The following is a 26,103-nucleotide window of genomic DNA, read 5'->3' as shown; positions in this document are numbered from 1 at the left end:
TTCTTTTGGTTTCTAGTTCATTTTGATTTCTGCTCTGATCTTTATTATTTCTCTTCTCCTGCTGGGTTTAGGCTTTATTTGCTGTTCTTTCTCCAGCTCCTTTAGGTGTAGGGTTAGGTTGTGTATTTGAGACCTTTCTTGTTTCTTGAGAAAGGGTTGTATTGCTATATACTTTCCTCTTAGGACTGCCTTTGCTGCATCCCAAAGATTTTGAACGGTCATGTTTTCATTTTCATTTGTTTCCATGAATTTTTTAAATTCTTCTTTAATTTCCTGGTTGACCCATTCATTCTTTAGTAGGATGCTCTTTAGCCTCCATGTATTTGAGTTTTTTCTGACTTTCCTCTTGTGATTGAGTTCTAGTTTCAAAGCACTGTGGTCTGAAGATATGCAGGGAATGATCTCAATCTTTTGGTACCGGTTGAGACCTGATTTGTGACCTAGGATGTGATCTATTCTGGAGAATGTTCCATGGGCACTAGAGAAGAATGTGTATTCTGTTGTTTTGGGATGGAATGTTCTGAATATATCTGTGAAGTCCATTTGGTCCAGTGTGTCATTTAAAGTCTTTATTTCCTTGTTGATCTTTTGCTTAGATGATCTGTCCATTTCAGTGAGGGGGGTGTTAAAGTCCCCCACTATTATTGTATTGTTGTCAATGTGTTTCTTTGCTTTTGTTATTAATTGGCTTATATAATTGGCTGCTCCCATTTAGGGGCATAGATATTTACAATTGTTAGATCTTTTTGTTGGATAACCCTTTAAGTAGGATATAGTGTCCTTCCTCATCTCTTATTATAGTCTTTGGTTTAAAATCTAATTTGTCTGATGTAAGGATTGCCACCCCAGCTTTCTTTTGATGTGCATTAGCATGGGAAATGGTTTTCCACCCCCTCACTTTCAATCTGGAGGTGTCTTTGGGTCTAAAATGAATCTCTTGCACACAGCATATCGATGAGTCTTGTTTTTTTATCCAATCTGTTACCCTGTGTATTTTGATTGGGGCATTTAGCCCATTTACATTCAGGGTAACTATGGAAAGATATGAATTTAGTGTCATTGTATTGCCTGTAAGGTGACTGTTACTGTATATTGTCTCTGTTCCTTTCTAGTCTATGTTACCTTTAGGCTCTCTCTTTGCTTAGAGGACCCCTTTCAATATTTCTTGTAGGGCTGGTTTTGTGTTTGCAAATTCCTTTAGTTTTTGTTTGTCCTGGAAGCTTTTTATCTCTCCTTCTATTTTCAATGGCAGCCTAGCTAGATATAGTATTCTTGGCTGCATATTTTTCTCATTTAGTGCTCTGAATATATCCTGCCAGTCCTTTCTGGCCTGCCAGGTCTCTGTGGATTGGTCTGTTGCCAATCTAATGTTTCTACCATTGTAGGTTACAGACTTCTTGTCCCGAGCTGCTTTCAGGATTTTCTCTTTGTCTTTGAGACTTGTAAGTTTTACTATTAGATGTTGGGGTGTTGACCTATTTTTATTGATTTTGAGGGGCATTCTCTGTGCCTCCTGGATTTTGATGCCTCTTTCCTTCCCCAAATTAGGGAAGTTCTTTGCTATAATTTACTCCAATATACCTTCTTCCCCTCTCTCTCTTTCTTCTTCTCCTGGGATCCCAATTATTCTAATATTGTTTCATCTTATGGTTTCATTTATCTCTCAAATTCTGCCCTCATGATCCAATAGTTGTTTATCTCTCTTTTTCTCAGCTTCTTTATTTTCCATCATTTGGTCTTCTATATCACCAATTCTCTCTTCTGCCTCATTTATCCTAGCAGTTAGAGCTTCCTATTTTGTTTGCACCTCATTAATAGCCTTTTTGATTTCGACTTGGTAGATTTTAGTTCTTTTATTTCTCCAGAAAGAGTTTCTTTAATATCTTCCATGCTTTTTTCAAGCCCAGCTAGTATCTTTAAAATTGTCATTCTGAACTCTAGTTCCGACATCTTACTAATGTCCATATTGATTAGGTCCCTGGCAGTCATTACTGCCTCTTGTTCTTTCTTTTGAGGTGATTTTTTCCATCTTGTCATTTTGTCCAGAGGAGAATAGATGAATGAGAGAACAGAATGCTAACAGGGTAACAACGACCCCAGAAAAATATACACTAAACAAATCAGAAGAGACCTGAAACCGGGGGAAAAGAAAGGGAAAAAAAGAAAAAAGAAAAAGAAAAAGATAAAAACAAACTAACAAGCAACCCCCCCCCAAAAAAAAACAGAATATGATCAAATATGTTCAGTCTGGTGCATAGATCAGTGCCACACGCTAGATTTTGGGTGTATTTTGGATTGTTAGAAGAAAGTGCCTCCCAAAATTTTAAAGAAAGAAAAACCTATATATGTAGAAAAATAAGGGTAAATACAATGAAGGGATGGAATATGACTGTAAAGATGAAAATTGTAAAAACTTTATAAAAGGAATTGATAAGAAGTTGGTTGAAAAAAGAAAGAAGAGGATTTAAAAAAAGAAAAAGGGAGAGAATGTGATCAGGCAGGTGACTAGGACAAAGCCATACACTAGAGATTTAAGGTATATTTTGGTCTGTTAGAAGAAACTGTATCCCAAAATTTTAAAGAGAGAACCATATATATATATACACCAAAAATAAGGTTAACTACTATGAAGGGATAGAATATGACTCTAAAAATGAAAAATAAAAAAGATTTTTAAAAAAGGGACTGATAAGATGTTGGTTGAAAAAGGGAAAAAGAAAAATTCAAAAAAAAAGAAAAAGAAAGTTAAAAAAAAAACTTTGAAAGACTAAAGAGTCATGGGAAAAAAGCTGTGAATTCTATGTGCGGTATTCCTTAGTGCTGGAGTTCTGCCATTTTCATTGATCGGTAAACTTGGTCTTGGCTGGCTGTTCTTGCCGATCTTCTGGGGGAGGGGCCTGTTGCTATGGTTCCCAAATGTCTTTGCTGGAGGCGGAATTGCCCTGCCCTTGCTGGTCTGGGCTAAGCAATCAGCTTGGTTAGCTCTCTGTAGCTTTTGTTCCCTGCAAGCTTTCTATACAGCTTTGGAGGACAAGAGTGAAATGGAGGCTTCCCAATCTCCACCCCAGAGGAGCTGAGAACTCAGGGCCCCACTCCTCAGTGAGCCCTCAGAGAAAAGCAGTCAATCACTCCCATCTCCCTGGTCTCTGGCCGAACTCCGTGCTCACCCGGCCTGCTACCAAGCGTTTCTATCTTTGGTACCCGACCCCCGTGTAGAGTCTCCAAACCCAGCAGATTCCTGTGGTGCGCTCCCACACCGCTGTTCCCAGGGGAGGAAGGGGAGTCTCCCCGGATCTGCAGCTTGTTGTGTCCCTGCTGGAGGAGCAGTGGCCTGACTGTGCCACGGATCACGGTTTATGGCAACCCCGAGCTGAGAGCCCACTCCTCTGCTCTGTCTTTGCAGCCAGCTTCCCCGCTTTGATACCTGGGAGCTCTGCCGCACTCAGGCACCCCTGGTCTTTCTGTGACCCTGAGGGTCCTGAGACCACACTGTCTCAGTGAGGGTTCCACCCCACCTTTAGCCACTGGAGCCATGTCCCTCAGCGAAGCCAACTTCTAAAAGTTCAGATTTTATGCTCCGTGGCTCTATCACTTGCTGGTAGTGGCTGACTGAGGCCCCCTCCCCCGCCATCTATCTTCCCAAATATCACTTCAGATTCACTTCTCCTTTCGTCCTACCTTCCAGAAAGTGGTCACTTTTCTGTTCAGAGAGTTGTTACTGTTCTTTTCTTCGATCTCCTGTTGAGTTCGTAGGTGTTCAGAATGGTTTGATCCCTATCTAGCTGAATTCCTAGGACCAGAGGAAATTTAGGTCTCCTACTCCTCCGCCATCTTGCTCCTCCCTCCCCCAAGTGATCTAGATTTTAAAACATGAAGTTCTATGATGAAAATGATGCCATTTCATACAGAATGTACACCTAGATAAAGTAAATTGCATTAAAATAAAAAAAGAAGTAACATGATTTCATGACTAAGAACATGGGCTTTGGAGGCCAGACTCTCCACATACAAGCTGTGGAATCCTGGACAGATCACTTAATCTCTTTATATATCCATTTTCTCATCTATGAAATAGGGAAAATAATGGTGCTTTCCTCATAGGGTGATTGTGAGTACAAAATGAATTAATATATTTATGATACTTAGTGTCTGAAAAATAGCATGTTTAAGTGTTTACTAACTTTATTATTTTATTGTCTACTATATAAAATTTCTTGCCATGTGTCATAGACTGCCATTTATTTAATCCTTACTTCATCAGTATACCATTCCTGCCTAAGAGCAAAATTTTACTGTATGATCTCACTTATATATAGAATCTAAAAAAGCTGAACTCATAGAAACAGAGAGTAGATTGGTGGTTGCCAGGGTCTCAAGGGGGTAGGAGTGAGAGAAATGGAGAGATGTTGGTCAAAGGGTACAAACTTCCTGTTATAAGATGAATAAGTTCTGGGGATATAATGTATAGCATGTTGACTATAGCTAATAATACTGTATTGTACACTTCAATGTTGCTAAAAGAGTAGATCTTAAATCTTTTCAGACTAACACAAAAGGTAGCCACCAGAGGTGATAGATGTGTTAACTGACCTTATTATGGTAATCACTTTGTGATATGCAGATGTATCATATCATCATGCTGTACACCTTAAACTTACACAATGTTACATGTCAATTATATTTCAATAAAAATGGAAAAAAACAAAGGAGTCTCTAAAATTCACAAAAGATTTGTGTAATCTGAACTTACACATATTTATATAATGCTAAGGGCCTTTGATTCTATTAGGAGAAAGGCCTAAATTTGAGTGGAATTAAATACAAGAGCAACTACAACAATACAAATAAAAGAGCATAATTCTTTTTTGTTTTTAAACTTCTTTTTCTCACCTTGTTTTGGGGAGGCAATCCCTTTTCTGTATATAAATAGAGAAAATCCATTGTTCTCTGTCCATTACCTGTGGAGTATTTTACCTACTCTTACAGGAAAAATATTCATGGGCTCTCATTGTTGCCTTAGGGGTAAGGTCTCAACAAAGAGAGGAACTAACTGTTTACTATAATGTAGTTAATAAGGAGTCTGCTGACCCAGAATACCTTGTGTGCCTATTCAGGATAAAACTCATAAAGATGGATATTAAAATCTCAACAGGTATATGTCAGGATGTTAACAGTAGATGGAAATACGATTTGAATTTTATTTATGACACTGTTTTCAAGGCAAGTGGTCTTTTCATTTGCTTATAGATTCAACTTAAGAGATGTAGAACAAACAGCTATATGTGTGAGAAGTTTCCTGGAGAGAAAGCAAAGGAGACAAAGACCTCCTAAAGCTGATAAAGAAGCCTATGACATGATTAACAAACTTCGAAAAGTTAAAAAATCCATTGAGAAACAAAAGACAATGTAAGTATTTAATGAAACAAATTAGTGGTTAAAGGGTTAAAATACTCCACAAGTCGAATCGGAAACATAGATTGAATGTGCTACAAAGAAGTTCTAGTTATTGCTTGAACTTATTTGTAAATTGTGTAAATTTGGGTGGGAGAATGGGATAAAGATAAGTGGTCATAATATTTATATACATATTCTTTAGTTGCATAGATGAGTCTCATTTAGGACTTCAGAGAGGCAGGACCACAGCTTATCAGTATTGGTGGATTATGTACCTGACATAATCATCCCTCAAAATAAGCATATGTGACTCCAACTCTCAGTCAGTCCTCAGAACAAAGTCAAAACATGCTGTCTTGGGTCACAATATGGAGGTGTCACTGATTTATCATCACGGTCACATAAGTGAACATCGAATGAATTTGAGAATTGATTGAAATGCCAGTTTTATGCTTGATAGAACTTTGCTTTTGACTCCTCTTCCTTGTTCTCATGTCTAATCCTGACAACTCTACTTCAAGATGTTTATTGTCTCCCTATTATTCTATCTTATTTGTTGCCTGATGTAGATGCTTATTATGTCTTCCTTGAATGATTGCAAGGGTCTTTTTTTTAGACTCCAGAACCTTAGGGTTCCCTACTCTCCAGTGTAGCTGACAATTGCTCTTGCTAACATTCAAATTAATTAAATTATCCAATGTTCAATATTCTTTCTTCCTTCTTCCTTGCTTTGATGATAAAGTCTAAATTTTTTGGATGTTGTTGGTATGTCAACAGGTTTTGGGCTTTGCCCTAACTTTTCCAGTTTTACTTCCTACCACTCCCTTCTGATAATAATCAACATTTATGGTTCTCTTACATGACCTGTTCTTCTACCTCTATGTTTTTCCATGATCTGATCCATCTGCCTTAGGTACACTCCTTTCTGATTGCCCCCAAAGCTTATACTCGTAATTTTGCTATCTCTTCTCTGAATCTTGCTGTAATTCCCAGTTAAATTTAGTACTCTTTTTCTCTGTGTCCTTGTTACATTTTCAGTATTTAGTAGATCAGTTATTATAATGCATTACTGTTATTTTTCATTTGTCTTTCTTTTTTCTACATTATTAGTATTTTCCTCTTTTTATCTGCAGTGCTCAGCACATTGTTTGGTAGGTAATAGTCATTTCATAAATATTTTAAATGAATCTGAGCAATCAAAAAACTCAGATATTTCTTCAAAGTAGACACAGTTTTTAGAGCTTCTCTGATTCAGATTTCTCAAATTTTAGAGCAAGCTATAATTTGCTGCTGACCTTTCTTCTTATCTTCCCTCTGCCTGTTGTGCTGTTTCCTTGGAAGTAGAGGGAGGTGAAGAGCCCAGATAGGGACAGCATAGGAAGTATGAGCCTTTTCAGTAACTGATCTTTAGACAACTTTTCTTCAGGGCATCATTTCAAATTGGATTAGTGACCAACAATTCAAACTATAAAAATATAAAAGATGTTTTAATACCTTGTTCAGTACCATCATTATATGGAGAGTAAGAGGGGGCCCTGTGTTTTGGAGAGTACCACTCTGACCCTCTTCTATCTGCATCTGTTCCTATAATGTTAGGAGTCAGTGGATATTAGGAGGCGTGGCCACCCGGAGCTCATTCTCACCTTTTTATTTATTTATTTATTTATTTATTTATTTATAAAATATTTTATTTATTTATTTAACAGAGAGAGAGACAGCGAGAGAGGGAACACAAGCAGGGTGAGTAGGAGAGGGAGAAGCAGGCTTCCCTGCAGAGCAGGGAGCCCGATGCGGGGCTCTATCCCAGGACCCTGGGATCATGACCTGAGCCGAAGGCAGACGCTTAACGACTGAGCCACCCAGGTGCCCCTCATTCTCACCCTTTTAAATTCCACATTATTATGGAGCTATATTTATTAAGGTAGAAGGAGAGAATATATTTTATTTGGCAGTTTGTTACCTTGATTCAAAACTTATAGTTAAACAACAATATGTGGGCCTCCATTAGTACCCTGCCCCATGCTTTCCAAACATTAGGGCCAAGCCTTTCCATGGTCATATCATTCTCCCTTGAATTAAGGGTAATGTTAGTTGGAGGTGGGAGCTCTTAGCGATGAGATACTTCTCATATTTGGAGTTGTCTTAAATTCACAGCTAAGAGACAAAGTAAAAATATTAAAGAAAGGGTAAGTGATCTGGGTATCTATAAAAGGCCGTTACATTGAGGGATAATGGATAATATGGTCTGATGACATAGCCAGGGTTTATGCAACCGTGTCTGAGGTAAGATTCCTTACTAGCACACTCTGAGATGGGGATATCTGTGTTGGTGATTTATTGAAAGGCTGTGCTTATGAGGGACCTGTGGGAAAGTGAAGGAAGCAAAAATAAAAGGGGAGGGGGAGAAAGTAAAGAAAATATGCATGGATGTGCATGCCTAAGCCTCGTCCAATAGAGAGATCTGGGAGCATCACAGAATTGTCCCAGCTTGGGTCCAGGTGGCTGATTTTTGTACCTCATATTAGTTACTGGCCTTAGGCTTCTTCCTCTCTCCCAAGAGAGGTTGTAACCTCACAGGCATTTCTAGGAAGCTCTTGTAGGTTGAGGACAATTCTCCAGGGAACAGTGTAGCTGAGAGCCCTTCCTTAGCAACCAAACTCAGAGCTGTTGTAGCCTCTACCACAAGGAAAGGACAATGGCCTGAAATTGGCAATGTGGAGCAAGGGGGGGACACTTACCTTACCTCCAAGCCTGGTGTCCTAAAGGCTGAAAAAGAGAAAATGATTACCACTTTAGCAAGGGGAAACAAGGTCATCTGGGGAGAATTGGATTTGGTAAGAAGGCTACTTGCAGCAAGGAGGGGAGGGAACATTCAGGGAAGATATGGGTACATAGGGAAATGTTTACTGAAGGACCCCAAGTCCCAGAGGCTAATGAGGAAGAGCATTAGAAGAGGAAGTCTGAGTCAAAATAGTACAGATGTATATAGAAGTGAATGTCTGGGTGATGAGGGGATCTAGGAAGTCTTGGGCTCATGATGATAGCCAAATCTGACTATTCATTATTTAAAATTTATTTTTACAAACAGAGATGAAAAAAGCCAGAAAAATCCCAGAAAAATGGATCAAATCCTAATACATGAAGCTGAACATAATAATCTACTCAAGACTTTAGAGAAGAACCTGGAAATCCCTCAGGAGTGCACATATGCTAATCAAAAAGCTATAGACACTGAGGTCAGTGCTTGGAATAAAATACTCCTCCAGGAAATGACTTCACTCATCAACCATTATTTCTCAGTTATAGACAGTGCTGAATGTAATAACTAAATGCAATCTCTAATAGAATAGAATTCTCTCTATGTGACCTTCTAGTTACACATAAGTCTTGAGGGCTCTGCAGAGCATGTCTAAAAAGGACAGGAGAAGTTTTATAGGTTATCTCTTGCTTGTTAACAATTAACTCCTGAGAGGGTCTGTCCTTTTATTATTTTTTCTTTCACAGAAAGGCTTTTTCACAGCCTGAATTCTAGACTTAAATCCCATACACCTCATTTGAATATTTGTGTACATGTGGTTCAATACCATTTAAATAATGTACACAGAATTTGTCAAAATCAGAAGCTGTCTATATTATAGTTAAAACATTCTACCAAAAGACATTGAAATATAAAAGCGCTATGCCATTTTTTCCGTAAAATTTTTTTTAATGCAAACAATTCATGCTTATGGTAGATGAATTTGAAAATACAAATTAGTAACAATAAAAACAATGTCATCAATCAGAAGTAAACACTGCCCTTCTGGATGAACCCTTTATATCTTTTTCATTTGTGACTACACACACACACACACACACACACACACACACACTCACACACACAGTTCTATTGTATATTTTTTTTTTGTAAACTTCATAGTTTCTTCCTTTTTAATAACCATGAATTTATATCATCATTTGAATGGCTCCTCAATATTCCATTGCGTGGATGACTACACAACCGAAGTGTCTTTTGCTTTTGGATGCTTAGGTTTTTTTTTTCTTTCTTTTTTTTCGCCCTCTCATAAGCAGTGTTTGTTTTTGTACGTATAACTCTCTACACAAGTGGATTTCCCCCCTAGGGAATGGTTATTTTTTAGGCCATTTGTGACTGATTTACAGTGAGGAGTAAGCACTCCCAGACGATATGGGGTAAGGAGCCCACTCTGCCTTCCTGGAGAAGTCCCTCTCTCTCTCTCTCTCTCTCTCTCTCTCTCTCTCTCTGTCCCTAGGGAGAACTTGTAAGGCTCCAGTAGAGAACTGACTTCCCTCAGGCAAGAGCAGGTCATACACTCACACCTCCTCTGGGTGTTTTGTCTACTGTTTTGTCAGTACTATTCACCCCTGAAGTGGGGGGAAACGGTGAGAGACAGTCTGTTCAAAAATTTGGGAATATTTCCTATAGTTACTGTTGCTGCCATAAAATGTTCTTTGTACTCATGTAAAGTCAATTTCAAGTAGTTGCTTCGTTTAGTCAAACTATTACACAGTATGACTGCTACTTTCTTTAAATATTTTATTCTGATTTAAATTAAACTTAGATAAATGATCAAAATCCCTAATACTGTTGTTTCTTTCAGACTTTGCGGATGGTGTTTGATCGAGTAAAATTCACAAGAAAGGGTGCAGAGCTGAGGGCTTTGGCAAGAAGGGGTATTGGATATCATCACAGCTCTTTAAACTTCAAAGAAAAGCAGTTAGTTGAGATTCTTTTTAGGAAAGGTTTTATTAGGGTAGGTAAATTTTTTCATTCTAAAAGTTGAAGCTGTGTCTGTATGAAAGTGAATGTCCATGAAAGGAGAAAATAGTAACTTTTTTTCTCATCTAATTATATTTTATTCATTATTTTATTATTTTATCTTTTATTTATTTTTTTTTACAACTCATGATATCACTGCATATCCTTCCATCTCATTTAATTGAGGGAGGGGGTTTGAAGTTTATCATGTAGTTTATGTCTTTGTCAAGAATTAAAATATTCCCTAAACAGATACAGATATTTCTGTAATGAAGTATACCTATTATGATCTTGGAACAACAATCCCTTGCTTTTTCATTTATAATATCTAGGGAATTTTGTCAGCTGTTCATATAATTTTGGTTACAAACATTCTTTCACGGGCTTAGAGGACACTTATAATCGGTTTTGGTCAAATCTTTTCTCAGTATAATAGCTGAAGTAAGAGCAAGAATGTATCACTTCCTCAGGACCCACTGCGTATTTTGGCAGTTTTTAGATGAGTCATTCCTAAATGCTCTCTCTCCCATCACTCATAGTGGACAAGAGGAAGATTACCTTAAATAGCTTGAAAACCAACACTTATTGTTTTATTTATTATCTTACATGAGGATGCATGGGGATAGTCTCGATAAATCTACATGGAGGATTAACATAATTTCTTAATTTAGATCTTGAGTAATATTTAAGGATAGCCTCTGAGTTTTTTAAATTATCCATATAAAATTTTTTGTGTGATGTATATTATATTTGTGTATGTGAGAGAGAGAGAGTGAGAGAGAGCTCAAAAGCAGGGGGATGGAGAGAGGAGAGAATGAGAGGATAATACCCTAGGTAGTATTTTTTAAAGATTTTATTTATTTGAGAGAGAGAGAGAGAGCACAGAGGGAGAGGGAGTGGGGGAAGCAGACTTCTCACTGAGAAGAGAGCCTGATGTGGGGCTGGATCCCAGGACCCTGGGATCATGACTTGAGCCGAAGACAGACGCTTAACGACTGAGCCACCCAGGCACCCTTCTAATTATTGACTTTTAAAGTAAATAAAAAACTTGTTATTAGTTAAGAGAAAAGCTAAGCAAAGTTGTTAATAATATATTTTGGGTTTTATCCAGATTAAAAAATTACCTTTTAACTTTCCTCAATATTTTGCCTTCAGCTCAGGTCCTGATCCCGGGGTCCTGGAATTGAGCCCTGAGTCGTGCTCCCTGCTTGACAGGGAGTCTGCTTCTCCCTCTCCTTCTGCCCCTCCTTTCCACTCAAGCTCTCTATCTCTCAAATAAATAAATACATTCTTTTAAAAAAAAGGTCAGTAACTAGAGACAAAATTTTCTACATGCTTATAAATTGAGGAAAAGAGGCACACCTATTTTGATCGGCATATCTTGTGTCTAAAATAGTATATGTTAAATAGTAGTGGCTTAATTACTATTGATTTAATGAATGAATAATTAGATCACTCTAGAGAAGGCAATATGGAAATAGTGATAGCTTTGTTATAGAGAGCACATTTTTAAAAAGGTATTTATTCTACTTATAGTATAAATTTAATGTTCTTTTCCCATTTTTGTTTTTATTAAAGAACTTTAGAAAAATAGTTAATAAATAGTGTGTTTCATTTTCACAGATGTATAGGTCTCAGTTACAGAATAATTAGAGAGAATTATTCCATATACTGAAAGATTAACATTAAGCCATGGCATATATGACAATCAATGTAAAGAGAAAGAGAGGGCCATTAGAAATACCCAACATTATATGAGAGAATGAGCAAAAGTTGGATCATTTAAGAAACTTAAAGTTTGCCCTACTCCCATTTTTGGTCAGTTGTCAAGGCAATTCAGGGGGGAAAAATGAAACTTTGTTTTGCCCTTATTACAAGATATGTTATCCCCATAGAAATAACCTTCACAAATAAATTGTAGTGGATGAAGTAGGCAATATCCCAGAAGGTGGTTTGTAAAAGTATTATTACCCTGCCATGAGGAAATTCCCTTTTTTAGTCATTCATTAAGAAAGTTACTGAACACCTGTCAAGTGCCAGGTACTCTTGTCAGTGTGGAGGTCCAATATCAAATAGGGCATCTTTGGCTTTCCCACTGGGGTTCAATTGAAGTGCAGAGAGTTTCAGTAACTATATGGCATTCTGTTGAAATGCTCTTTCATGAAGAATTGATTTATTCTCTTTCTAGGTGGTGACAGCTACTGGGACACTTGCTTTAGGAATCAACATGCCTTGTAAATCTGTGGTTTTTGCTCAAAACTCAATCTATCTGGATGCTTTAAATTACAGACAGGTATTACAATATGCATACACTCACTATTTCATTATGAAAGTACGGCCATAAAATGGTAAAAAATGTGAGCTGTTAGTTTACAAATATATTGCAATTCATGTGCTAGCACACCCTGGCATTCATTCGTGCCTGACTCTCTTGATTAGCTGTAGTCTAGTGGTAGGCACATGAGCGCAGAATTATGTGGCCTTCACTAACCAGATATGTGACTTTGGGTGAGACAACTGAACTGCCTGATCCTTTTTTTCCTATCTCCAGAATAGGGGTGACAGTTACTATCCCACAACATTTGTAAGAATTAAATGAAGTTATTTGTAAGAAAGATACATATCAAAGGTGCTAGATGGATGTTTACTCGTTCATTTCCTGTGCACATGATTTTGCAGCCTGGAGTTAAGCCCACTTCTTTATTCTCTTACATGTATTTGATTTTGCCTTGCAATTTCTGTCTTCACTATCTCTCATCATACATTCTTGGCCTTGTATTATTAAAACGGTTCTTTTGATTTTCAATTCTCCTTACTTTGCTATGTCCTGTACACAGTATAGTGTGTCTTCATATGGCTTCCCTGCTCAGGAATAGTTGATGAATATTTCTGCTAGCAGCATCATTTTTAGGTATCAGCCAATATTCAAGTTTTTATCAAAATGCCCCCCTCTCTTTCTCTCTAAACACTTACTTCTTATTCTTGTAGGCCTTGTTCCTATCCAATATAACACCCCTCTTATTTCCCACCACTTTACCAACCCCTGTCCTTCTGATCTCTCCTCCTGGGGCTGTGTTCTGCATGAGCTCTCCTCTCCCATATCATCTTTGGGAATCACATAGTACGGTTCTCCAGAACCCTATGTGTTATGATGTTTCAGATGATAAACTTGGGAGTCAAAATGCCAGGGTGTGAGTTGGATCCTCCACTTTCTGGTGTTTGACTACAAACAAGTTTCTTCTATCCCTCATGATCCTATTTCTACATTATAAAATGGAGATAATGATTATATTTACCTTATATGGTTGTTGTTGTGAGGTCTGTATAAAAACAGTTCAAAGGATTTAACACCTTCTAAGCACTTAATATATGAGAACTAATACAACTTCTATAAAGAGTTTGTTTGCTACCAGTAGAATTTCAGAATTTTATCTTACTCATGTATTCCTCAATTTGTGCACAATTTTTATGGTGATTTGTAATGCAACACACTGCTGTGTGAGAAAGGAACAAGGGAGAGGAAGTGGGAAAGGAGAGAATTGGTGTAATTAGTTCAGTGGTAAGTGAATTTGAAATTAGGGTCTAGTCTTCTTGTGCTCTGTTTCATCTATATATCATGATATAAATATATAGCACAATTTTTGGCATGAAATAAGTGTATAATAATGATAAATGTCTCATTCTCAGCTCTGTCTTAGTCATGGTAAATTTCCTAAGTGCTACACCATTGGATTTTAGTTTCAGTTTATATAATGGTTGGACATATGCACAATTTACTTGCTACAACCCCATGTAAAAGGCTCAATTCTTATACTGTGATGGAGAAAGTATTTAGGGAAGTTTTACTTTGTGATTCTCTTCTGTTTCCAGATGTCTGGACGTGCTGGAAGACGAGGTCAAGACCTGCTGGGAGATGTGTATTTCTTTGATATTCCATTGCCCAAAATAGAAAAACTCATTAAATCCAATGTTCCTGAACTGAGAGGACAATTCCCTCTCGACATTACCCTGGTCCTGCGACTCATGCTGTTGGCTTCCAAAGGAGATGACCCAGAGGATGCTAAAGCAAAGGTACTGTGCTTGACATTTTCTGAGGTAGAGTCTTCACTACTGGCTTGGCTGTGGTTAGGTTTGCTCTTCTTTAGAAATCTGTAGCAATAACTTTTCAGTTTCATCAGTTTTTTATGCTTTGCAATGTCTTGCATAGTATAGGGTTGGGCAGAGTGAGAGAATAATAATTAGTTTTGTTTGTCTCCTCTATCAGTCGTAGAATTTGTGCTGGATGGGCATTTGGAATTGAAGATTACTTTTTTCATGTGTGATTGATATTGTCCTATAGTAGTTAAGGGTGCTGGCTATCGATTGTATTTTATTTTATATTTTAAAGATTTTATTTATTTACTCAGAGAGAGAGAGAGAGAGACAGAGACAGAGAGCATGAGTGAGAGAAGGGGCAGAGGGAGAGGGAAAGGAAGTCTTAAGCAGACTCCCTGATGAGCACAGAGCCTGATGCGGGGCTCGATCTCATAACCCTGAGATCATGACCCTGAGATCATGACTTGAGGTGAAATCAAGAGTCACATGTTCAACCCACTGAGCCACCTAGGCACCCCTGGCTATAGATTTTAAAAGATCTGGATTAGATTCCATTTTCAAAAGGAACACGATTTGTTGTGATCATTTTATAAGAAAAGAGTTTATTTTTTGTAAAAAACAAAGTAATCCAAATTCACCATAGTGCAAAAGGTTGAAAGAAAGCAAAAACCATACCAGGTTTCATCATCCAAAGACAGTCATATTATCATTTTGGTATTTTGGCATAGGTGTACATTTGGTTTTCAAACACTGATATATTTGATTAGATATTGATTGGTATGACTGTAAACTTTTCCTGAAGTTTTTCCTGAGATAAATATTTTGTGTCTAATCTCACAATGAAAGATTTAAAATTCATAATGAAACAACTTGGTTTTCATCCTTATGAAGATGCATTGTTTTTGTATATTGATTAGTATGCCCAATTAAATCAGATACTGTTTGTTGATGTGAGGACTCTTTCAGGACTTTCGTGATGAGTTGGCTCTTGTGTTGCTGATGGTCCTACAGAGCAGGCACATATCATTTTAGACCCAAACTTCCCCATTTCTGCATACTTAATTTTTACTTCTGTGTTGGAGAGAAGAATACATCTTTTAGCGAGCGTTTAAAGATTTTTAAAGAAAGTTTATTGGAGTGGTTTATTTTCTTTGCCTTGGCATGTTTGATGGCATGTTTGAGAAGATCTATCTGCAATCTTCACACATAAAAGGCTCAAGTATGGACATAAAATTCTTAGAATATTCTCTTTACTCATCACATCAAACTAAGACAGTTTCATTACCTCCGGCATGTACTGTTACAGTGGACTAGACTCTTTTAGTCTCCCCTGTGGAACCATGTAATTCCTGCTTTCTTGTAGTTAATTTGATTTTTTTCTGCCTATGTATTTATATGAATCTTCTAAAAAAATCCTTATATTTAAAATTCTTTTCCCCAGGATTTCTTGTTTTGTGGGTCATTTTTTAAATTGATGTTTTAGTTATATGCTAAGAACTTTGAATTTCCATGCTTACATGAAGCATGCTCATAGGAAGCTTCATGCTCAGTTTTTAAAATTGTGGTAAAATAAAAATAACATGAAATTTACCATCTTAACCATTTTTAAGTGTACGATTCAGTACTGCTAAATACATTTGCATTGAATAATGCTCAAGTAGTTTTGGAACGAAGAAGAGATATCTTAAATTAAATCTTTGATATTTGCTTCTGTTTTAATTTTTTCAATTTCTTTTCAGGAAGTGTTATAATTTTTAAATCAAAAATTCTTTTTCTGTACTCCAATGCTATGTTTTTCTTCATTATGAGAAAACATGTGAAGTTTATCTTTCACATTGCTGATGCTGCTCTCCAGAGTTTCAGTTCTGCTCTTTAGTAATACACATGTGGAATTTTAATTTCCTGAAATTCTTCACTATTTCTTATATCACTCTTTTACATATTAATAAAGTATTTTTAATGTCAATTTATAATTGTCCATTTACCTTATGCTGTTTTGCCTTGTCTTGTAGAGGTCATATCTTATGGTATCCATTGAGGATGCCAAATAATTTTTCAAAAAACTTTTTGCTGCATAAAGAAAACAATTTTTATAGGTCAGCTCCCCCCCTTTTTTTTTGTTTAAGAGTAAAAGCCAATGTTTTTATGGTGGTTCTGCAGAACCTGATCCCTGATTATCTTGTTGAACTAACCTGTTCCTGCTCTCCCACATGAGCCCACTCCCTGCTCCATGGATATTTCAGGCACATTACATACCTCACTCCTTTATCTCATTCCAGTTTTTGCTCTAACGTTACTCTCAGTGAAGCCTACTGTCCACTGTGCTTTCTAAATTGTAAATGTATATCCTGTCTGCTGCACTATGATCCGTATTCATTTATATATAGCATGTATCACTCCTTACATAACATCAAATATCTATCATCTATCATCTGTCTATCTTTCTATCTATCTATCTATCATCTATCTATCTATCAATGTTTTTATTTATTTTCTCTATATTTTCCACTGGAATATAAGCACTCTGTGGCCAAAGATGGTTGTCTTAGTTCCTGGTATAGACATTTAATAAATATTTTTAGCATATTTTAGTATTTTAGGAAGGTGATCAATTTTCTTATAAAGAGTTGATCTATTGTGGGTTTTTCTATTTTCTCACTTTTGAATATAGGTACATTTTTCTAAGTCTGATGGATTGCCAAAGAATAGGATGTATGATTTCACTCTGGCTTCTCCCTGGCTACCTAAGTGCTATTCAAATACCCTATTAAATGTGAGGCTAGATGAATAGCTTTTGGCCCAAATGTTAGTGTTTAGTAGATTTTAAACTTACGTAGATTTTCTGGACTGAAAGGTTATTGATCCACTTTTGCCAGTCTCACTGCCACATTGATCATGTGGATGTCATTCGTCACTAAAAACTATGGTATGCATTGCTCTCAGGGTCCTTACCATCTTAATATGACTTTAGTTATGTGTCTACATCTCTAAGATTACAGTGAACCACGATGAGTTGCTCACCCTCTTACTACTCAGCTGTTTTCTTGCTGTTGCCATCTATGACTAAATGTCGAGCAACAGAGAGAGAGAGAGAGGTAGTAGGAAAGGGCATTTTTGGCACTCTCAAAAAGAATCATCCTAGAGTAAAGGTGAGGTACACCATGTCCCCCTTCCTATCTCCCTTCTTTTTCTCATCTGTATCCTCCCACCTTCTTTTTACATTGTCCATTGGCCTTACAATGAGTACAGACTCTTCCCAGGTTCTACAAACTCTCAGGCCTAATGGTAGCCAGGCTTAAATTTGGTGATGTCAGGAAATTTTCCTTTTATTGGAACCTCATAGATGTTTTAGTGGGCAGCTAAAAGGTTATCTGAACTGCTATCTCAGTGCTGTTTTACCCCAAAAACCAAGCAATATTTTTTTAAAAGATTATTTATTTATTTGACAGAGAGAGACACAGCGAGAGAGGGAACACAAGCAGGGGGAGTGAGAGAGGGAGAAGCAGGCTTCCCGCTGAGCAGGGAGCCCGATGCGGGGCTCGATCCCAGGACCCTGGGGTCATGACCTGAGCCGAAGGCAGACGCTTAACGACTGAGCCACCCAGGCGCCCCTCTTTTTCTCTTTTTAAAGACTTATCTATTTTAGAGAGAGAGAGAGAGAGAGAGAGAGAGAGAGAGAGAGAGCATGAGCGGGGGAGGGGCGGAAGGAGAGGGACAGAAATCCTCAAACAGACTCCCCACTAAGCATGGAGCCTGACACAGGGATTGATCCCAGGACCCTGAGATCATGACCTGAGCCGAAGGCAGACGCTTAACGACTGAGCCACCCAGGTGCCCCAACCAAGCAATATTTTTATTACTTTTGTTTTAATCAACCTAGTTCTATTATTTTTGCCACAACACTGCAGGGAATGCAATAGCATATCTTGTTTTCCTCTAGAATAAACCTAGAGCTGTAAGCTCTTAAACTGGGTTTACATTCATTATCAGAATTTTTGGCAATATGTGTCATTTCTGATGATTCTGTTTTATATGTTCTATTTGTTAAAGGAAGGATGTGCCATGTAAGAAGATGGTAAAGCAAATAATGTGAAATTTAACTGAGTCTTATATATTGCAGGAATCTGTGTGGTATAATAGATATGGGTAATATCTATCCTATTGTTTTATATTCTTTTATGTGATAGGTGCAGCGACGGGAGGAGACAGAGGTAAATTTCAGGAGAATAAAGTATAAGCCTCAGAGACAGGAGTCAGGGCACACTATGTGGGACTATATGTGAAGGGTACCAGGCTGGTCAGCAGGAGAAAGACAGGAGCTGTAGGAAGGTTTAGGTGACCTGCCTTTATTATAGTTTCTATGGAAAAGGCAAGACAGGGCAGAGTAAGCAGTTAAGGACGGGCTAGTTTGTTTATTTATTTTTTTATTTTTTTTAAAAGATTATTTATTTATTTATTTGACAGAGAGAGACACAGCGAGAGAGGGAACACAAGCAAGGGGACTGGGAGAGGGAGAAGCAGGCTTCCCGCGGAGCAAGGAGCCCGATGTGGGGCTCAATTCCAGGACTCTGGGATCGTGACCTGAGCCAAAGGCAGACGCTTAACGACTGAGCCACCCAGGCGCCCCGGACAGGCTAGTTTGAATAATTCTGCTGGGTTTGGGGCTGTGCAGGTGGCCTCTTGTTGCCTGGGACCTTGCTCTGGGATGATTTAGGACACAAGAAGTATTGGCTAGATGTGTGAGAATTAGGGAAGGAAGTAGTTGGGGGTATAAACTTGGGATTGGTTGGTTTGTATATGATAGGCATGCTTTTAGGCAAGTTGTTGTTATCTTTAGGATTTAGCTAGCCCGGGAAGGGACAGTCTCTTCCCAACCAGAAAAGTTTTTTGTTTGTTTGTTTGTTTTTTTCAAAAAGGTTTTTTTAAGATGTCAAAACATCGTAAGAAAAAATTTAAAATTATAATATACTTATATTATTATTTAAAAATATATTTCATAAAACTAACATGGTGTGAATTATTCTTCTTTAAAGGTGCTGTCAGTGCTAAAGCATTCATTGCTGTCCTTCAAAAAACCCAGAGTCATGAAGATGTTAAAACTTTATTTCTTGTTTTCTTTGCAATTCCTTGTGAAACAGGTATGATTGTCCTTTGTCTTTTTGTGAAATAGGAATGGCACTATCTTTATTTTTTATCATGCTGAATTAATTGTGGTCTTTAGAAGGTTGTATTCAATGATGAATATTTCTTTACTTGATATAATTATCGCAACTGGGCCAGGTAACGATTACCAATCTCTCTTATACTGGCATTAAATACTGTTTTAAACTAGCACTTAATAAGTTAGTTATTAATTAATGGATGTATTGAGTCAAACTAATAAATTATTTTTGTTCTTTAGGGCTATTTAGATCAAGAAGGTAAACCAATGGGGTTTGCTGGACTTGTATCACATTTGCATTATCATGAGCCTTCTAATCTTGTTTTTGTCAGTTTTCTTGTAAAAGGCCTTTTCCATAATCTCTGTCAGCCAACTAGAGAAGGTAAGCTTGATGTTTGTGTGTATAATCTTAAAAGAGTAACAGAGACTATAGTGAAGCTAGCACTTAGGAAAATTTTTTCTACGAAGAAAACACAAGTTAATATTTAGATAATTTAGAGATATGAAATTGGATAAAATAAAGTTTTGTATACCTATTAATATAGATCATATGGGAGACAACCATATTTTGTGACACCTATTTTAAAATGTCAGTTTCTTATGAACTTTAGTGATCTATGGACTCCAGGACTCAGAACATACTAAAAAATATATGATTTTTTAATAAATTTTTTTTTCTTAATTAAATGTAGTATGTGCTCATCATAGAAAAGGGATATAGGAAGGCATTATGTTAAATATAATGTTCACCATTAGTATTTGTGAATATTTTCTTCCAATCATATTTTCTTAGAATATAACTATATAGTATTTTTAAATAACTGATATATTAATTGCATAATCTAGAATCTTGTTTTCCCTGAAATATAGTTTTGCCAATATCGTGTAAACTTTTTGTGAATTCCTTTTAAATGCCCGCCTAATATTCCGTTTAATACATTTTTAAAATTAAAAACCTTTGATTTTTATAATTAAACCATAGACCCTTAAACAGTGTCCCCATAAGAAATGTTTTCCTTTTGGTGCTTAAATTTGTTATATTTCCTAATGCCTGGCAAATACAGTGCCTTTCACAGCATTTCTTTATCTTCTGTCATGAACTGATAGCAGCAACACTTTACTTTGTGCAATAGGTCTAGTCACTATGCTCTGAATATGCGTTGTTCTGTGAAACAAGAATACTCAGGAAATTCTGTCCCCCTAAAAACTCTGTAAGAGGAGAAATAATTTCCTGCAACAGGAAGTATAGTTGTGTTCATTGCTGTATGGGTGTGGGTGGGGTGGGAGGGTGTATGCTATTATAATCATGGATATAGAAAATTTGATAACTTTATGAGGCACATAATATGGACTATCACTCTTTTGTAAGTAAGGAAACTCAGACACAGAGAAGTTAAATAAATTGCCATGGTCACACAATTTTAATAAGTGTCAGAGCCAAGATTCAAATATAAGTAGTCTGACTCTAGAGCCCAAGTTATAAAAGGTGTGACCTTTTTAATCACTGCAGTGTAATGCTCATGTGTTGTGAAAGACAGAAAATAAGTCAAGTTGATGGTATCTTAATATGAGTGGCAAGAAGGTAAGACAGGGAGATAAGGCTGGGAGGTTATTTGTGGGCTGAATTTTGGAAAGCCTTAAATGCTAGGCTGGGGAGGTTGGATTTTGTTTATGAGGCATTGAGATGCAATCAGAGATTTTTGAATGGGTGAAAGATATGATCATAAAATGCTTTAGGAAAACTGATCATAGCCTGAAGTTGGAGGGGCGTGGGGTGGGTAGAATCCAGTAAGGAGATGAGGCAATTTGTGGTTGGAATGATTTTGGTCCGAACTAGCGTGGGAGTAGCAAGAATGAAAAAGAAGGCACAAATGTAAACTGTCAGCAGATATAGTCATTCCTTGGTTGCTGTATTTGTCACATATTTTCAGTTTCCATGAAATGAAATGCAGTATAACATTCAATTTAAATGTTGAAAATGGGATTGACACACTTTTTTACATTTAAACAAGGCACTTTGTTTTGTATAGGCTCAAAACATTTTTCTCAAGATGTTATGGAAAAGCTATTGTTAGTCTTGGCAAATCTGTTTGGAAGAAGACCTCTTCCAGCAAAGTTCCAGGAGACTACTGTCAAGTTTTATCAATCAAAGGTAAAATTTATGCTTCTAATAACATTAAATAATCAATGTAATTAAGTAGATCCTACCATAAATGATTCAGTGGCAGTAGGATTTTATCAATATAGGGTTCATTTGTTTTATAGAATAATAGTTTGTTCTTTCTGTAATCGCTGTTATATTTAACCTCTAATTCATAAGCCTCTCCATATAAATATATCAAGAGATTAAATTTCTTGAGGAAAAATAAGATAAAGAATTTTGCTCATGTTTTCCATTTGATGGTATGACTCTATCAAATTATAGTATTCAGTGACTAGAGAAAAAATGTAGATATTTATACAATAAATGAACTAATAGTTCCTATCATTGAATCTGTAGTTCCCTTAGGGTCTTTTTACCTTGAGGTAGGGCTACACGCAAAAAGCATATGTTGTGAACTATAATGTCCTCACTGAAAAAATATTAGAATAGTCATTGAAGAAATAATTCCTTGACCCACATAGAATAAAAGCAGGAAAACTCTTTTCCAATTTTATTTGCAACATATTCTTTGATCAGGATTTGCTATTATTAAATCAACATCAAATACTGTTACTAATATACCCCACTAGAATCTGAGAAAGTGGGATAAGCAGGTTATACTAAATAACCTTAGTAAAATGTTACAAGGAACAAAAAGAGATGAGTTAAATCTATATTGTCTAACTCCACAATGTCAAATTACAAATCTTAGCCTTCAGAATGTTCTCTTGACCAGTGAACACAACTTTAGTCATTGACCTATCATCTTCACATTTTTTCATCACATGTAAATTCTTGAAGTATTATTTGTTTTTTTAAATAATTTATATTTAACTTAGAAAAGTCAGTATCTAAATTCTCACAAAGAAAGACATCATAAAAATATACAGTAAAGGAAGGTTTTGTGTGGGGGCCTCCTGTCTTTCTTGCTCTCTATCAGTCTCTTTCTCTCTCTCTTTTTTAAAGGTTATTGGAAATTTGTGTGCTTCCAGATGGATATAGTAAGTGGTTATCATTCGTATTGCAACAGAAAGCTGTGGAAACAATGGGGATTTGGCTGGCTAAAATTGTAAAATGGCAAGAACTTACTAATGGTGTGATGGGAATCTTTAATCGTGGTTTCCTCACAAAGAATTTGTTGATTCTGGACATGGTTTGAAAATTGTACTTAGCATATACAGAGAGCCTCTTCTATGAGATTAAAAAAATTATTAAAGCTTTTAGTGACCACATGGGACTAGAGTGACAGAAACTTGGGAGACATAGTGTTTCTATGAGTTTACTGAGGATGTTTACTGAGTACCAGATCTGCATGAAATGTTGGAGTACTACACCAAATTTTTTGCAGTCTTGTGGCAATTATTAAGTAAAAAGCCACTAGAAGGAAGGTTCTGCATTTATTTATGCCCCTGAAGACATTTTTGAAAGCTTTAGAGCTGGAAGATGTAGAAGGTTTAGGAAGCTCTGTAGGAAAAAGGTAGATCTTTGGAAGTCTTTTAGGACTGAGAAAACGAGACCCACCAGTCTCATACTCAAGGTCCAAGAGGGTCATGACCCAGGAATAGAGTTATATCAGGTATAGACTGGAACTTAATAAAACTGGAAAACAATACCAGCAATACCAACAATACCACTTTAGTCTCTACTTGGACTGAAGTGATCACATCTTCAATCATGTAACCAAACAAAAAAATGGGAGAACTCACTCTGGTGGAAGATAACGTCATTTGAAGCTCATCAGGTCCTTTTGTAAACAATTTATGGTGAAAAAAACCCCAAATATAACATAAATAAATGGATAAATATGAACATTAAACTAAAACTACTGAAAGTCAAAAACAAAGAGAAAATCATAAACCAGCTAGAGCTGAAACAGGGATTTCCTTGAAAAAAAAGCAATAATATTGATAGCTGACTTTTTAACCAAAATAACTGAAGCTAGAAAAAAATGGGCAATAATTTCATCCTACTCTATTTTCGTACATAAATATGTACGTATATTTTGAATATGTTTTAAACATAATTTAAAATAGGATAAATATATTGTGATTGATTTAATAACATATCAGGAGAGTATGCATATATCTACTTTTTTTAGCTTTATTGTTATTGAGGTATAATTGATATACAAGGAATTGCACACATTTAACGTATATGTCTTAATGAGTTTGGACATATGCATATACCCATGATACCATCACTACAACCAAGGTACTAAACATATTTATCACATCCCATATTCCTTGTGTGTGAGGTGGCTTTTTCCTTTTTTTTTTTGGTCGGAACACTTAACATGAGATTTATCCTCTTTATGTATTTTAAAGTTTACAATATTGTATTGCTAACTATAGGTACTTTGTTGTACAGTAGGTCTCTAGAATTTATTTATCTTGCATAACAGAAACTTTATATCCAATGAAAAACAATTCCCCATTTCTTCCTCCACCCAGGCCCTGGCAGTCATCATTCTAGTCTCTGCTTCTATGAGTTTGACTATTTAAGATATGAGTGGAATATAAGTAGAATTTATAAGATATAAATTCCATTACATGAAATCATGAATTACTTGTCCTTCTGTGACTGGCTTATTTTACTTAGCATAATATCCTCTAGGTTCATCCATGTTGTTGCAAATGGAAAGATTTTCTTCCTTTTAAAGATGGAATAATATTCTGTTGTATGTATATACCACATTACCTTATCCGTTCATCTGTTGATGGACATTTGGTTTGTTTCCATATCTTGCTTATTGTGAACAATTTTGCAGTGAACATGGGAGTACAGATATCTCTTCAAGATCCTTATTTCAATTCTTTTGGATATATACATCAGAATGGGATTGCTGGATCATATAGTAGTTCTATTTTTAATTTTTTGAAAAAACTCCAAATGTTTTCCATAGTGGCTATACCAGTGTACGTTGCCACCAAAAGTGCATAGGGATTCTAATTTTTCTATATTCTCCTCAACACTTACCTTTTTGATTTTTTGATAATACCCATACTAACAGGTAGGAGACAATATCTCATGTGGCCTTCATCTGCATTTCCCTAATGATTAGTGCAGTTGAGCAACTTTTAATACACATGGTGGCCATTTGCATGACTTCTTTGGAGAAATGTCTAATCAAGTCCTTTGCCCATTTTTTTGATTTTTTGCTATTGAGTTGTAGAAGATTCTTATATATATTTGGACATTATCCCCTTACCAGATAGTTGGCTTAGAAATATTTTCTCTCATTCTGGAAATGCCTTTTTCACTTTATTTCCTTTGCCATGCAGAAGCTTTTTAGTTTGATTTAGTCCTACTTGTTTATTTTCATTTTTGTTGCCTGTGCTTCTGGTGTCATATAAAAAAAAAATCATTTCCAAGATCAATGTCTTTATATTTTCTTTTATGGATTTTACAGTTTCAGGTCTTACATTTAAATCTTTAATGCATTTGAGTTTATTTTTATGTACAGTGTGTGGTAAGGGTCAATATCATTCTTTTACATGTGTATATCAAATTTTGCCAACACCATTTGTTGAAGAGATTATCCTTTCCCGACTGTGTGTTCTTGGCACCCTTGTCAAAGATCTTTTGACCATATATACTTGGATTTATTTCTGGACTCTATTTTGTTCCATTAGTCTATATGTCTTTCATGATACTGGTACAATACTGTTTTAATTAGTGCAACTTTGTAATATATTTTAAAATTAAGAAATGTAATGCCTCTGGATTTGTTTCTTTTTCCCCCCTCAAGATTATTTTGACTATTCAGGGTCTTTTGTGATTCCATATGAATTTTGGGATTGATTTTTATGTGTCTGTAAAAAATGCCATGAGATTTTGATAGGAATTGCAATGAACATGTAGATCCATTTGGATAGTTTTGACGTCTTAATAGTATGGCATGCCTTTGCATTATTTGTGTCTGCTATAATTTCGTTCATGAGTGTTTTATACTTTTTAGTATAGAGATCTTTCACCTCCTTGGTTAAGTTTATAGCTAAATATTCTATTCTTTTTGATGCTATTACAAATGAGATTGTCCTAATTTTCTTTTCAGATACTTATTTAATGTATAGAAACCAACTATTTTTTTATGTTGATTTTGTATCCTCCAACTTTGCTGATATTGTTCTGACAGTTTCTTGTGTATGTGCTAAAGGGAATATCATATATTGTAGGCAGACAAAAAAAATCTAAACTTGGGAGAATTGAAAATGTAACAGGGCAAGAAGTATACTAGAAAGGATAATGTGTGGGTAGATATAAATAAATATCTACTGTATCTAAAAATAATTATAGTGTATTATGAAATCTATAATATATATACATAACTAAAATGCATGACGGTATAATCAAGTGTTGGGAAGGGTAAATATATTTGAATATTTTAAGGTTCTTACACTATTAAGAGTTGTAAAAATTAAAGATGTATTTTGTAATCTCTGGGATAAAGACTAGCAAAATAGTGCACAAATAAGTGTTAATAGAAGAAAAACTGATAAAAGACAAGAACATAGAAAATAATATATAATATAT

At 36.0% G+C, this 26,103-nt stretch overlaps 1 protein-coding gene across 4 annotated transcripts in view; it reads left to right on the top strand.

The window, feature by feature from the left end:
* The window catches only part of LOC118532776 (putative ATP-dependent RNA helicase DDX60), a 110,795-nt gene that overhangs the window by 66,624 nt on the left and 18,068 nt on the right, over positions 1 to 26,103 (top strand). For 3 of the 4 annotated variants that reach the window (XM_078069419.1, XM_078069418.1, XM_036087552.2), the window contains 8 exons: positions 5,248 to 5,406; positions 8,483 to 8,630; positions 10,014 to 10,166; positions 12,360 to 12,464; positions 14,042 to 14,242; positions 19,300 to 19,404; positions 19,668 to 19,809; positions 21,458 to 21,579. In XM_078069419.1, the coding sequence (XP_077925545.1) occupies positions 5,248 to 5,406; positions 8,483 to 8,630; positions 10,014 to 10,166; positions 12,360 to 12,464; positions 14,042 to 14,242; positions 19,300 to 19,404; positions 19,668 to 19,809; positions 21,458 to 21,579 (1,135 nt within the window). Of the gene's footprint in view, positions 1 to 5,247; positions 5,407 to 8,482; positions 8,631 to 10,013; positions 10,167 to 12,359; positions 12,465 to 14,041; positions 14,243 to 18,730; positions 19,244 to 19,299; positions 19,405 to 19,667; positions 19,810 to 21,457; positions 21,580 to 26,103 lie in introns of those variants that run through there. The other variant, XM_078069420.1, reaches the window with a different exon arrangement.

Source organism: Halichoerus grypus, chromosome 3 (assembly GCF_964656455.1).
Source record: "Halichoerus grypus chromosome 3, mHalGry1.hap1.1, whole genome shotgun sequence".
Taxonomy (NCBI): domain Eukaryota; kingdom Metazoa; phylum Chordata; class Mammalia; order Carnivora; family Phocidae; genus Halichoerus; species Halichoerus grypus.
The sequence above is the reverse complement of the archived record's forward strand: the minus strand, read 5'-3'. Positions and strand labels throughout refer to the sequence as shown.